General features: G+C 35.2%; 1 protein-coding gene across 1 annotated transcript in view; it reads right to left on the reverse strand.

The window, feature by feature from the left end:
• Nucleotides 1–61: 61 nt before the first annotated feature.
• Nucleotides 62–15,590, reverse strand: part of YAF2 (YY1 associated factor 2) — a 32,170-nt gene continuing 16,641 nt past the window's right edge. Inside the window, exons 3-4 of the mRNA XM_039571334.1 lie at nucleotides 11,871–12,023; nucleotides 62–9,272 (exon numbers count right to left, since the gene is read on the reverse strand). Of these exons, the coding sequence (XP_039427268.1) occupies nucleotides 9,035–9,272; nucleotides 11,871–12,023 (391 nt within the window). The 3' untranslated portion in view covers nucleotides 62–9,034. The remainder of the gene's footprint in view (nucleotides 9,273–11,870; nucleotides 12,024–15,590) is intronic.

Raw genomic sequence — 15,590 nt, forward strand, 5'->3', positions numbered from 1 at the left:
ACCTTTAGACTTTTTTTAAATGAAATTTGCATATATTAAAAAATTACAACCACACAAAATCTTTCATTCACAGAGATGTTTATTTTTGTCTTCAATGTTTGTAGGGAATACGATTTCACTACAAAAGTGTCTCAGAGAAACTCCATTCAAAGTCTAGGCTTAAGAATGAAGGGAAAATATACTTTCAGCTGTACCAGTCCTGAGCAAAGTTTAAAAAAAAAATTTTTAAAAAAAATCCTCTAGAGATAGGAAGCAGCACCAATTAAACCAGAGGGCCTCTTACTGATATCTGCTCATGCTTTCTTTTCTGCTTTGAGAATTGGTAAAGACTTAGGTAGGAAAAATTACTTTATTAGAACATGGACATAAGATTTACAGTCCCAATCTCTCACCAAATACCACCCTTTTTTTTATAGTTAGAGTCCAGGGCCTCAGTTTTACTTTCTGTTAAGTAGTCAGGACTGCTAACAGCAAGACTGTTGCCCCCATGGTGTAACATTTTCTCTTACTCAAATTGGTAAATAAATATTTATTTAATATACTTCTTTTAATAAATATTTATTTCCTATCAATATCAAGTTCCTGAAAAGTTACATTGTTCTTAGAAGTATACTACTCGTAGCAGTTATAAAACTTCTGATAACATCAGGTCTCAAAATAATTCAAGTGGCTTACAATCTGTCTTTTGTTGTTTCAGTGAAAGGATTTCAAGCCATTGGTAGCTCTCAGTACTTAATAGTTGGTTTATCCAGGACATTCAGATTCAATCTGACAAAGTAAATACTTCTAAGAGTCAGAACAGAAAAGGCACTTACTCATTTTGGGGAAGACACCTGGCAGGTAAGATTTTTATTTTCAAAATAACAAGCCCTTTTTCTAATAATAAAACCCTTAAAAAACTAGTTGGATAAACATAAACCCTATGAACAAAACCAACTTAGGTACCCCTTTCCAAGAAAGATAATACTGTCATTGATTGAGAAACTGAGAAATGTGAAAGCATCCAGAAATACTCACAAGTTTTATTCACTTCTGTGATATTCCAGTAGACCATCACAGCTGACTAGAAGAAAAAATCTCCTCCAAAGAATGGATGTTTTACAAATTGAAAGCCTCAAAAATTTCTGGACTATTTTTTGTTAGGTACTTGTATCAGCAATAAAATGTAAGATTCTAATGTGTATAACCAGGAACATCACCTTGGTTACAACTGATAACCTGTGACTTCATCCAGAGGAGCAAATCTTTTATCAAACTTCCTTGCAATTGAATCATTGCCTCAGTGATGCTCTGTGTAAGGCACTTAGTAAATTTTAAGAGCATCTGACAGTACTGTTGGTAGTTTTGATTTGTTTGTGAGGATGCTCTAACAACCCTTCAAGATAAGGTGTGGAATAATCACTGAAAACAGCCATATGAATTACTGGCCACAAAACTCTTCAGAAACCACATCCATTCTAGTCTGTGTTCTTATTACACTTGCAACAAAAAGCTATCCTTTTCTTAGCAGTCCAGGAATTAGACCCTTTAAAATTGTGTAGTGGCTAATTGTATGAGAGGAATTAATTTTGTTCCTAACTCTTTCATCAAAACTTCTGCCCTTTCAATAAATAACCTGTATCCAAGAGTGAAATGTTCATGGTATTTACTACTCAATTCATAATTAGGCCAAAGGTCACTGAACCAACAGGTATCAAGAATTATAAAGCAAGACACACCTCTAAGAAGTGTGATGTTGCCTACTTCCACTACAGTACACAGAGAAAGGAACACTAAACAGACAAAAAAAGACAAAGAAACCATTATATGGCTCTTCTAGGGATTATTCTGGAAAGACATTTTCTTTGTTCTTCCTTCCCCCCCCTCCTTATCCTCTGTCTTTTTGTTGGACTGGGGGTTTTTGAAGGTGTTTCACATTTTAGAAACAGAAGCTGCCTACTCAGAATTTCTGTAGGAAAGCTAAGAAAGAACTCAGTATCTGTGCATGCTCCTGAGATCTCCATCTCCAGCAGGGACTAAGAGCATTTTACTTGGCAACATTCTGCCTCCATCAGTTGGAAAGAATTTTGCTTATTTTGCGACATATGGAAGCCTCCCTGCATAGAGTAAGATCACTTGCAGAAATGCAGATAATTGGCATCCCAGAATGCCAGGTACCTCAGAGCGTTTGAATGGTACAGGATCAGTGTAACTGAGTTTGCTCAGCAAGAATCTGTTCAGGTAGTCAATTATATAGAAACAAAATTGATATTGACCTCTAAGCTCCCCATACCATTATTCTGAAAGACCATGTTGATCTTACCAAAATATAATTGAAGAACTGGGAACAGCAGTCAAATTCCTCACTTACAAAAGCAAGCATAATAAATTACTTCAAACTCACTGCATCCTCAAGATGTACTTAAGAGAAACAAAAAAAAAAGGAGAAGGAATCAGGAATTAGAACGTGTTTCCTTCAGAGGTGGGAGTAACGATAATACATAAAACCTGAAGATTTCCCTTGCCTAGATTAATTCATAGCTGAAGGCTGTTACAGTAAAAGATGATCAGTCAGATGCCAGATTTTCCTGCTCAGAGACCTGTGCCATCAGGAACTGGGCTTGACACTGAAGCACTTTTATTTATTCTGTGCAAAGAAGGATCAGTTTGAAATAGATTATTCATGGATGGCAGTTATATATTAGATGCCTACAAACAGCCGATTAGATCTCTGTGTTCCCAAAGTGGGTATTCAGAAAGTAGAATTGGCCTGACCCCTCACTTGTCTTAACAGATGCAAAGTGATTTAACAACTCCATCCTTCTTTAGTGACAAATCACTGGGACTATCTTTGAACCAAACAGAATGTGCAGTTTGCAGACTCTAGTGATCTTGGTAAGAGGGTAAAGAGCCACATTTCATTAGCCTGGGTTACGCTTATTTCCTTTTTCTGCATCCTTTTGCTTCTTCACACAGAAGAGGAAAATTACATGCATGCGGGTAGCAGGTTATCAAAAAATACATTAATAGGCTCTTTTCCTCAGCTATCTTCTCAGTAACTCCATTGTAAATTAAAGGTCCATTGGTCTACAGCTACATATCTTAGAAGCTTGAGGAAGCACATTCACTTTGCTTTGACCAAGATCAATATTTATACACAGATGTGCTGGTTTTGGCTGGGATCGTTAATTTTCTTCACAGTAGCTAGCATGGGCTTGCATTTTGGATTTGTGCTGGAAACATGCTGGTACTACAGGGATAGTTCAGCTGTTGCTGAGCTGAGCTTACGCAAAGTCAACGCCTTTTCTGCTTCTCACCCCACCCCAGCAGTGAGCAGGCTGGGGGTGCACAAGGAGCTGGGAGGAGACACAGCTGGGACAGCTGACCCCAACTGACCACAGGAATATCTCAGACCATGTGGTGTCATGCTCAGCATATAGAGCTGAGGGAACAAGAAGGAAGAGTGCGATGTTTGGAGTAGTGCTGTTTTTCCGCCCCAGTCACCACTACCTGTGATGGAGCTCTGCTCTCCTGGGGATGGCTGAACAGCTGCCTGCCCAGGGGAAGTGGTGAATGTTTTGCTTTGCTTGCATGTGCAACTTTTGCTTTACCTGTTAAACTGTCTTTATCCCAACCCACGACTCTCACTCTTCAAATTCTCTCACCCACTGCACAGAGGGAGAATGTGCAAAGGGCAGTGTGGTACTTACTTGCCAGCTGGGGTTAAACCATGACAGAAAACTATGTAATTAAAGACTACACTTTTCCAGGTGGCCTAGATCCTGAAAACATAGTCCTGCTCAAATATTCCTCCCTCTGTCAAGATATGCCGTACTTTCTACAAAACAATTAACATTTTGGAACTACTTTTTAGAATATTGTTACTGAACAGTATTTTTTCTGGTGGTAATTTTCTTTTTAAACATATGGGACAAGAAGTGATTAGATAAGGTTACAATTTTGTCTTTTACAAAACCCCAAAAGGGACAGCAATCCCTTGTGATCATTCTTATTAATAATCATTAGGAGCCATGGAATATGCTTTTGCCCTTCATCTTCCATGTTTAACTTCTTAAAAGTACACCTAAAACTTCCTGTGCCCATTAAACTGTCTGCTCCTAAAATCTGCCATCAGAAGACAGAGCAAGTCCATTCTGATGACTTTTATCTGTCTCCCATAATAAAAGGAGCAAGATTAGGATTGGATACATCAGAGTGATTCAGTTGTGGTTTGTTTTTATTAATTTTCATCAACACAGTTAAATAGAGGTTGTAATCAGCTCCTGCATTACTACAACTCTACAACCTGAAACTGATTTTTTTTTTTCACTGCGTTTTCTTTCACTGTTTGAATCCAATGGTACAGTTTAGGTAGGGGGAACACACCTGGACTCCTAGGCCTCATTAACAGACATCACAATCTTTTGGCACAATGTCTTAGGAAGGTCATGTAAACATCACTTGCTGTTGGATAATAGCATTTTCCAGCAAGCATGCAGTTTTCCATTGCTGTTGTACCATTTACTCCATTCTAGGCAGGAAGTTATAATAATTTCTATAGAGTACTGATTTGTAATTAACTTGTGAAGTACCTTTCCAAATTTAATATAGTGGTTAAACCCCGTTAATTCTTGTTAAAACATGGGTTCTTTAGATATCAAACTAAAGTCAATATATGATTGTTGTCTTAGACAAGTCTTCTAAGTCTCTTTTAACAGTTTCTCCTCTGTTTAAAACTTTAAGAGCACAAAAGAAAATCATCCGAGCTTCTACAGTTTGAATGATTTTACTGTACAGTTTTTGCTACTTTGAAGTTACAACCTTCCAAACTGAGACTGCTCTGACATAAGTTGGGGCATAATTTCAGGTTAGGAAAACCTCTGAAAACTCAAACTATATTTCCAGCACACCCAAATCTTACCATTGAGATAGAAGTATGCATTTGCAAAATGCCATATTTGACTGACTGGTCCACCAGCCAAAACCAGCATTAAATTTTTATCTTACCCATCTTATTCCTGAGTAGGCACAGGCTAAATTTACAAGTATAGCACTTGCTGTTGCCTTTGGAGAAATTAAATGTAAATGCCTTTCTATTTCCCTACAGTTTCTGATTTTGAATGAAGTACACCCAGACTCCCTAGTAGGGAGAAGAGCCAAATAAAGGCATGTTAGAGAAAGAAAACCCCAAACAGATACAGTTAAAGAACCCTGGACAAAAAGTACACAACACAGTTCCATGCCAAATCAATCCTGTATAACAAAGTAAAATCAATCAGCAAAATGTAGGAAACTGTCAGGCTTTTGAGACAGGAGAGAAAAAAGTAAAGAATCTAAGTTGCAAGATGTGAAGTTTAGAAGAACTGCCTAAACACTACAGTGAACCAATAGAAACAAATTCTAGAAAGTATTCTGTCTTGCATGGCTACTTGAAAATGTGCTATTCATAATATCAAAAAAAAGTAAAGTGCACAAATTATAAAATCAAACCATTTTTGAGATTTTACAATCTATGCCCCAAAACACCAAATATCTAGATAAACACATAATAGGTTAAGACTTCAGTCATATTCTTAATATCAAGACTCTTCATATCAAGAATTTTAAATTTTTAAATGTAATTTATTTATTACTACCTCCTCTGTTGGAATCAAGATTTTATATGGCATAATTCAACCTGCTACTGAGAAGAATTTTTGTTTATCTCTAATATGTAGATTTAAATTAATGAAAAGAAGAAATCAGTCTCAACTGTATATTGTTCTTTTTCTTATACCACCTATAATTAATGGCAAAGTTAGGAAGATAAGAGACTGAATTACTGTACCCTTTATCAATGAACTATTTATATTTAATTTTCCCCCATTTCTCCCCCCTTTTCCTTTCTGAAACCAGACAATCAATCAGCACATAAAGGAACTCATTTACATGGAACACTATCACACTTGTCTTTGTTGGGCCACCATTTCATTAACATCCCAGGATGTATGGCTGTTGCAGACTGGTGCATATATAGATTTAACAAATAACAGTTCTTATGCAGAGAGCAATCACAGAGAAACTTAGCTAATCAGAACACATTACAACATTAAATTTTCACTTTTTATAAATGGAGTAAAGATGCTTTTAAATATATTTACAGTTAGAAAAAAGGACTTAGGATTACTACAAGTCAAAATTATTTAGAAATTATGAAAGTGAAGTTCACTTAAATTATATTACGAACAGATTCAAATGCAGTATTTTGCTTAGAATTTGTCTATTCTGCTGTCAGTATTATCATATCCCTTTAATCACCAACAGGTAAAAACCTAACTTTGCTTAATGCTAAAACAGGCATCATTGCAATGAAACTCTGGCAACCTAATAGTTCAATTAAAACCACCTCAGCTTTTTAGATCCTGACTTCTGTTGCACCTGTAGTAGAAATTGCTCTTCAGTGTCTTGTTCCATAAAGAACAGTGAGACTTTTTGCATTCCTTTTGATAACCATACTTGTACTACATTTTTGAGATTATTCTCTAGAGACAGTTGACTCATAGTAAAATCCACTCCATCCTTCCTTTCAAACCAAACGGCTACTTAATTCTGAAGATAGAGTCCTCTTGTTGGCAGTGCTGGGTGGTTTATTCACATAAACTTAAATAAAAATACATTTCCCATTTAGTGAATTACTGGTAATAGATTATTATTTCTTTGCAAGGAATTCTGAAATGTGTTAGCATTCACTACATTTTAAATTAGAAACACATTTCATAAAACTTCTTGCAATGAGATTTACTATCCTTAAACTGCTTACTTTAAGCAGTTTCAGTTCTTTTGTAATCCATTACATCAGTATATTCTGCAAATAGTCCCACCTAAAAATAAAATATAAAAAAATAAAGTTGAGAAGCATGTATTTTTCTTTTAAAAACTAGTGTATGTTATTCTGAACATTAGCCCGGCCCCAAAAACATTTAAGAACCTTAAAAAGCATTGTTTTACAGATACTAAATTTGGCCAGGTAACAGCAATGAACAGACATCCTATTTAGTAAGATAAAGCAGAATACATAATAAACAGGTCAGTAGTTATCCATCTGAAATAGCCTATAATTAACATTTGATGTCTAAAAAGTTTAAACAGCAACACCAAGGGATGAGGTATGTATGTTCTCAGATATCACATCAGACTCTCATTTTATGCAACTAACTGTATTTCACAACTAGCATCTTACAAAATAGAACAGTACCATTGTGCCTGTAAGTACTGCATTAAAAACAGAAAAATACATTACTACAAGAAACCACCAAACATCACAATTGTCAGGGGCTACAAAAATCCATTGTTTTAAGCTGTTAAGAAGACATATCATATGTTGGTAATAATTTGGGGCTGGATTCAATACCAAGAAGGTCCATCCAACTTTCACATGGGCTTAAAAATATATTTACTTTGAATGAAAAAGAAAAGGCTCACAGGAGTGTAAGTGCACTACCTCACTAAAAGGAGCTAAATGGACTTTTGTACTGAACCAGAATATATAATTTAAAATCTATACATGAATTGTATGTATGTATCAAAACACTTATTGGTTGTAAACAAAAATGCAAAATCTGTATTCACAAAAATATTTTATTGGTAATGTTACATAATACCAGATGGTATTGTAAATAGTTCTGCTCTGTATCAGTATATTGCTAAGTGCGTAAATGTTGACCGTTTATGCCATAAAGTAGGATACTGAGTCTTTTCCAAATTATTTATGACATAATATATTCTAATAGGCCAATTTAATATTAAAGAAATTTATTCAGAAACAAAAAAAAAAAAAAAAGAATTGTTATTTCCTTATTCTTGTGCAATATCAGATATATTCCTGTACTGAAATCATAAGTGACTACGTGACACTAGAAAAATCTGGGGCAAGGAAACAGCACTAAGCAGAAATGAAAACTGCAGTTCTGTTCTTTTTAAAGCTTTTCTAAACTTTCATATTTCCAAATAGTTTTTGCCAAATGCATCACCATCTGAGGTTCAGTATTTGTTACACAACACAGAATACCAGTGTACAGCGACAATGCAGTACTTTACCTGAATTGCAAGGTTAACTAATCAATGCTTAGAATGTGTTTTCTATTTTGCTTGTAAACATTACAATAAGTGTTTTAAGTGTCAAAAAATATTGGTAAAACCATCAACATAATTCAGTAACAGTAATCTAGTAAAATGTGTCAAACATTGGCAAAAATCCATACAAATGTTTTCTTTAATAACATTTTTCCTATTTAACCACACCAAGTACCAGCAGGTGTTTTTAAGAAGATAATTATTATGAAAATTCTGTTGCAGCAATAATTGATTAAGTTGATCTTTGACTTGCATACATATAACTATGTTTCACAATTCTCAAATAATACATATTTAGGCAGCTTGAACTATGTTATAAAAATTTAAATTCAGTACATGCCAATAGTAGAGACTCCAAGAGTTGTGTTAGAATTCACTAAACTAAAAGTGAAAATGGACATACCAATAACACTGCATAATGAACATTCAAACCACATTTTCATGGCACCCTTACACATGAAGATGAAAAAGTTGGTCTGAAGATGCTTCATAACCATTTGTAGGTTGCATTTAAATTACTATAGAATCACAGAATAAGCTGAGTTGGAAGGGACCCACAAGGATAATTGAGTCCAACTCCTGGCCCTGCACAGGACAGGCCCAGAGTCACACCATGCACCTGAGAGCATTGTCCAAACACTTCTTGAACTCTGTCAAGTTTGGTGCTGTGACCACTTCCCTGGAGAGCCTGTGCCAGTGCCCAACCACTCTCTGGGTGAGAAACCTTTTGTGGTATCTAAACTAAACCTCCCTTGACTCAGCTTCATGCTGTTATTGTTTCTACCACTGCACTTTTTTTCTTTTTTTTTTTTTTTAACTGCATCATGTCCACTCAACATATCAATTATGCATGACTAATCTGTCATGAAAATGTGGTAACAGGTGACAGAAGTTATGTATTTGCATGTTTTGAAAAGACTAAAGAAACTGGAGGAAATAAACTTTAATGAGATTCCCCATTCAGTGATGATGCTTCTCCTCTGGGTGAAGATGACCTGGACATTCCCCTCTCTGTGTTGTCAGAGCTAGAACCGCTCTGACTGTGTTGATCTGCAGAAGTAGCACTGGAAGCAGGTGGCGACTTAGTTTTCTCCTTAAAGTCTGTAATAATGACTGTCAGATCTCCAACGGTAACTTCCAAATGCTGAGCGCTACTTCGATCCACATTTTTCAACCTTGGCCTAAATAAAGGAAATAATCATATTAAAAGCACACACACCATCTTATTATCTTGTCTCCCTCCTACTTTTTAGGAGCTCTGGAGAACAAACGTGTATATAAGATTTCTTTTTGCAACATGTATTATGTAGGAAAACAATGTACCAGAAGTATTAATGGTAGTTTCCTAGTATGTTTTACATTGAAATAGTTGAATATAACACATTACCTTCTTCTAAAACTATTTAGAACTTGACATTATGAATAATGTCACTGTGCAGCAATATGTATGTGAATGTTTTTACTTTTGAAACCCAAGTCTTTATTGTGACTATGCAAAGTTACAAATTTGATCCAAGGAAACATCCATCTCTGCAGGAGACTGAAGCAACAATTCTAAGTAGAAAATTATGCTCAGTAATGAAGATGTTGGTGTCTGTCTTTTGAATTCAACAGCACAGACAGTGTTAACTTGCAGCAGGTGTTACCTCATTTCGAAACTTCACTAGGATCACTAGTGTACTATTTGAACTGGACTTTGTGTTTACAGTATAACTCTGGTATTCCTCGCATAGGCTCTGTTCTAAATTATGCAGAGATGAGTGTTACATACAGTGTTGATAGGGTAACATCATCTAATCTTTCAATTGTTTGATTTTTCCCAACAAAAAGAACTAAAGAATAATTTTACTTACATTTTGCCATCATATTTTTGCTAGTGACAAGCATAAAGTACTTTCAATTTAGTCCTTTCCCATGATCATCATGAAAAACTGGTACCGGACAGCTGAATACATACAAGCAGTTATGAACAGCACAGTTTATTTAGTCAGTGCATTTAACTGACTCCACAGCTATCACTGGCTCAAGCTGCAATGAAATAATGACATCACATGTTCGCAGGTGTGATAGCACCAAAGCCCTAACCTTTACGCTATCATCTGAATTTGTTTGAAGTAGAATTGGTTCCCATTCACTTCAGCTGAAACAACTCATGCCTTTCCTCCACTAGAACTGAGATAGGCTTTGACATCGTGCTCCCCTGAGGCTGAAACAACATGACTGAAGCATCTCAGAAAAAACTGCAGATCTGCATCACTGGAATAGAGAGAAAACTTCAGAATTATCAACTTGTGCAAGTGCTGTGTACCTGGAGTTTATTAATTATATTAAATGTGCATGAAGATTTTTATGGTTGTTTCCAGTAATAATAGACACATTTTAAGGCAAAAAGAAAAGGATATCCTTTCCCCAAAGCATACTAAAGAAATCTGCTTAAACAAATCAAGCATTCTTAATTACTATCCTACCTAGTGAAAAAATTCTTGGAAAAATTAACTGTTTGAAGCATTAAAAAAAAATAGCAATTCTTAATGCAAGGTAATACTGGTATTTTGGTACAAGATTTTATTTTAGTTATTTTTCAAATTTCTTTACTCTTTCCCTATATCACTTTTTTACTGTACATTTTTACTGTACTACTGCAATTTACCCACTAATATTTCAATTTATAATTTTTAATTGGCTTAACTAAGGCTCACTATACTAATGTCAAATGCTTCATAACTGAAGAACTTCAGCTGCATGAGGTAAGCTTGTAAATTTGAGTATTTAAAAATGAAAGAAGGAAAGGAAATAACACCTCAGTGTCCTTAATCCTAACCATGACTTTCCTAATAACTGCTCTCTCTTGACTCTCAGTCTCTCCCTTGTTCTGATCCTAATGATCCTATTTCAGGCACAACAGAAGCATCTGCTACTTCTCTGCATAACTAATCCCAAAGGATATTTCTTGGCTGGGCTATTTTGGACTGCTTCCAAAGTAAAAAAAAAAAAAAAATTAAAAAAAAAAAAAATCAATACTTCCTCCCATATTTGCTTAGACTTCATGTCTTATCTATTTCTCAGCTTTTTTGGCACAGCATTCTTGCCACAATAACTTTATGCTTAGATTATGATGAATTAGGGGTTAAACCTGCTGCTTTTGTTTAGCAGTTTGCACCCTCCTTCCTCACAGCAAGATCAAGGCTTTTACAACTGCTTGTCTGTACTGCAGTATTTCATGTTTTCAGTTCTAAGAGTCTTTCAGCATCCCAGATGTAGCATAGAGACTTCTATCACTAGGTAATACACATACCTTATCCTGTCACATTAATTTATGCCCTAGTTCAGCCCTTCAAAGCTAAAGGGTTCTACAAGGCTATCAATAACCAAGTTCTTTTCCCTACTAATCTGCAGTCTGGTACTGGTTCTCTCTCCTCCCACTATTATTTTGCATGAAAACCTGTCACTTCCACCCCCTCTCTTTTCCAGAGATTAATATCATCAATTTGCCTATCAACAGTTCTGTATGATGTGACAAATACTTCTATAACCCTTAAAACAATATCCTTAATAACCCTTAAAAAGTCTTTCTTCATTCAGCTGATCTCCATCTTCTGGCCACAACTACACACTGCAGATCTTCGCATTTTATAGACAGCCTAAACCAATGAAACTCCACACCAATATATAACCTGTTTGCCATAGCACTTAGAAAGCAGTAAAATCAAAGAACATTTTCTTATTTTTGTTTGTAAATTACATTTTACCAATACTGCAAAAGTTTCTAAATTCTTTACCTGGTTTTCTTATGACTGTTCTTTTTGCTTGTTGTTTCCTTTTCACTTTTTTCCTTTTCTACTTTGTCTTTTTTCTCTTTCTTTGATTGTGTAGGGGGCACAAATTGCTGAGGAACCTGTTGTGCAACCAGCTGAGAGACAGGTCGAGGTTTCCTGTGTGCACATATATATAGACATGCATAATGCTTAGACTTTGCAAGTCTCAAACTGTCTACACTTCAGTTATTAACATTAACTATCACTGTAAGAAGAAATATTGTTTAAACAAATCTTGCTGCTAACACTCCATTAAGATAGCATATAAAATTTAAACCCTTTATAGCCTTTTGTTTCACTTACTTGCATTATCAACAAATGAGATTTCTTTTTTTTATTTTACAGGATTTAGAGACCATACTTTGCAATGTGCTCTCTTCTCCCAGCTGTCATATCCAAACAGAGAGCTCAGAGTGAGCTCCAAAAGACAATGCTTCCAGAAATTACTTTACCACCCACTCCCAGCCACTTCAAATGATGAAATGGTCTGTTCTGAGTCTACTCCAATACAGAAGTAGACAATCCATATCACAAGAAGGAAAAAGCTGACCTTTGAGGTACCAGAGCTAAAGCCATTGTTTGCCTTATAGAATAAAACTTAAGTGTTTTCAGCTCAAACAAATTCATTGCAGGCAATAATAAATCCTGTTGTGTATCATTTTTATCATGTTCACTGGAACAAAATACACTGCTAATTAATATTAGTAGGATATAGCTGTAAGAACACCTATACTTTGGAAGCTGGCAACAGAAATATATGCCCGCATTCCACCAGTATACACAGTGCAGGTTTCATTTCCAAGTTTTGATCCAAGCTAAAAACCAGTGTGAGAAGAGCAATGGCAGGCTAAAGAATTTCAACAGTTTATTATTTTTACATTTTCCAAAATATTATTTTGAAATTGATTAATTTTTAATTCTGTTTCATATTGAAATACAGTGATCCTAGTTTGAAATGAAACATTTTACTCATTCCATTGCAAGTGTATTTACTTGTTCTGTAGTTTTGAAATTAAGAAATTTCAAGTCATGATATATAAAAAAGGTTCTGTTATTAAGACTTTGAAGATGTAAATTTCTTCTCCGAAAGAATGCTTGCCCTGCCAAGCTCTTGGGTTTTGTTAGTTGGATTGTGATGTTAGGTTTTTTAAAATAGAAAAAGCACAAATTATATGCACTGTGATACTCTGAAAATACAAAACCATTATTAAAGCAACAGAAGCTATCAGCTCACACACATACTTATTTATCCCAGCCCACAGGATCACACTACTGGCATTTCTTGCTTGGGCAAAGAGATGAGAAAAATAACAAATGCAGGAAATCAAGGCAGCTCCCACTAACAAGTTGTAATTTCAGTAATGATTGCAATATTTCAAGTTAGAGTGAAAGCCAAATTACAAGAATTTATAAAGTGTGGGAAAGGCAGTTAATATAAATCAGCTGAGATTTCATGATTCTTCCCAGTAAGTTCTTAACAAATTCAAATAAATTAAAAGAAAGACTATCAATAACTTGTCAACACAATAGAACTTCGGGATAAAAACTAGACTACCCCTTACCCACTCATGAACTAAGCCTACGCTGACTCTGGAGAGATGAAGGACAGGAACAAATCACTTAAGTGAAAACTACCCAGCTTATATCAACTGAAAACTATATGACTACAGGCTTTCCAGGAGAGCACTAGGACCTTGCAAAGCACGCACTGTATTGAGTCCACAATGAACAACTCAAACGACCTCAATGGACTACAAATATGTAGGTTAACAGAGTACAGAAGACATTTTTAAGAAAATTTGTTTCAGAATTGTTTTGACCTTTTGTCATGATAGTTCACAACAGAGCAAGAACCACAAAGGTGTAATTGATGCACAAGCTTATAATTTCAGGTAGAAAACACTTGTGATATGCAAAGAAAACTGATTATCTGTCTTGAATTGAAGGTTGTTCCAGGAGATAGGGATACAGTTTCTCATGACAGTCAAGTGACAATCCCGTCATTACTAAATAGTGACCTGAGAGAATAATCTGACATGCTACTTATGAACTAAGACACTAGTGAACTTCTTGACAGAGAATGAATTGTTTCCCAGGACTATGGAAAACACCATGAATATGGAAACTTGCTAAAAAGGGGTGGAGGGGGAAAAAAACAATCTTAGCCAAGTAAGTTCTCATTTTATAAAAATTTCAGTTCCTGAGGGCAAACTAGATAATTTCTATTACAGTACAGCTGGGAAATTAAGCTTAGAACTAAGTCCTAGGCTTAGAACATTTTTTCTAATACCATGAAACAAACGAGACTGAAAAAAAAATCCTGTCAACAAGGAACAGAAGTCAGTAAAGACAAAAAACCCACAGAGAAATCACGTTTTGGAGGGTGCACTAAAAATTAATCAAGAGGTTCTCTTATGTGGCTTTGCTGTGACAAGAGATTCCACTCCATTTTATTCCTTCCATTAAAGAGCCATCTTTTTGTTGTCAATTTTTTCTGGAGCTATCAGTTATATATCTGTTCTCAATTTTATTATCTGCTTTGTCACATCCCAATTTATTAAATGAGACATTCAATGTCCCTATACTTAAAAAAATCAAGAAAAAAAGTAATTCATCTCCCAACACTAGGAACACCTTTCAAGCACTCAATTTTTTTTTCCCAGGTACTCAAAAGGGGCTAATGAACTGCAACCAAGCACTTTGCAAGCCATGCAGGTGTCAGGAGATAACTCTACTACAGTCATGAAGCTTGAACCTGATAGAATTGTTCCTGCTTAGTGGTAGCTGAATCATGTCATTCAAGCATGAATAAATCCATGCATAAAAGGCTATTTCAGAGAAGATAAAAGTAAGAGAAACTATCCCTGTAACAGGAAATTTATTTTGATGATTTGCCAAAATACAACATTTTAAGGTACTCATTTTCAAAACCAGTTAAAGATTCCTTGTAATACACTGCTACAGATTAAGTAGATACAGTGTTAACACTGTCTTTTGTTTATATTTATGGTAATTTTCTCTTTAAGAATATTCAAGAGCACCTGAGCTAACTGGTGTTTAGAAAGAAGCTCTATAATCTTCTGCATTAAGATTACATGCATTTTTGCCTCTATCACTGGACCACTATTGGACCACCACAACTGAACAACGCAGAACTACAAGCAGAAATGTTCATAAAAACAATACCTGTTATTTAGCCAGCCCCTAAAAGCTTTGTATTTTTACCTAGTAATTCTACTTCAGTCATTTGAAGGAGAACACTAAGAAAGAAAGGCATACGCTATTACAGAAGATAAGAGCTATCAATTCATTCCAACAGAGGTGAACTTTATGGTTTAAGCATTGTAGGCATATCAACTAACTTATTTACTGAGCTTCCAAGAGCTCTCTAAACATCACATCTCTGAATACTGCACATCTCCAAATATTGCACCTCTCTGAATATTGCACCTCTCCTTCTCTACTGCCTAGTTTTCCCTTTCAGACAGTGTTATCTTTTAAGTTGACATCAGCCATACTTCTACCTACACTTCTATTCCAACCTCATCCATTAGTTTTATTAATTATCTAATTCCAATGTTGTTTTCAAGATTGTAAATACTTCATCGTTTCCTTAAAAAAACTAGGAAAACTAACATTTTTGGTTTTTAAACAGTCAACAGTCATTAATACAAACATACAAGA

Source organism: Corvus cornix, chromosome 1A (assembly GCF_000738735.6).
Source record: "Corvus cornix cornix isolate S_Up_H32 chromosome 1A, ASM73873v5, whole genome shotgun sequence".
Lineage (NCBI taxonomy): Eukaryota > Metazoa > Chordata > Aves > Passeriformes > Corvidae > Corvus > Corvus cornix.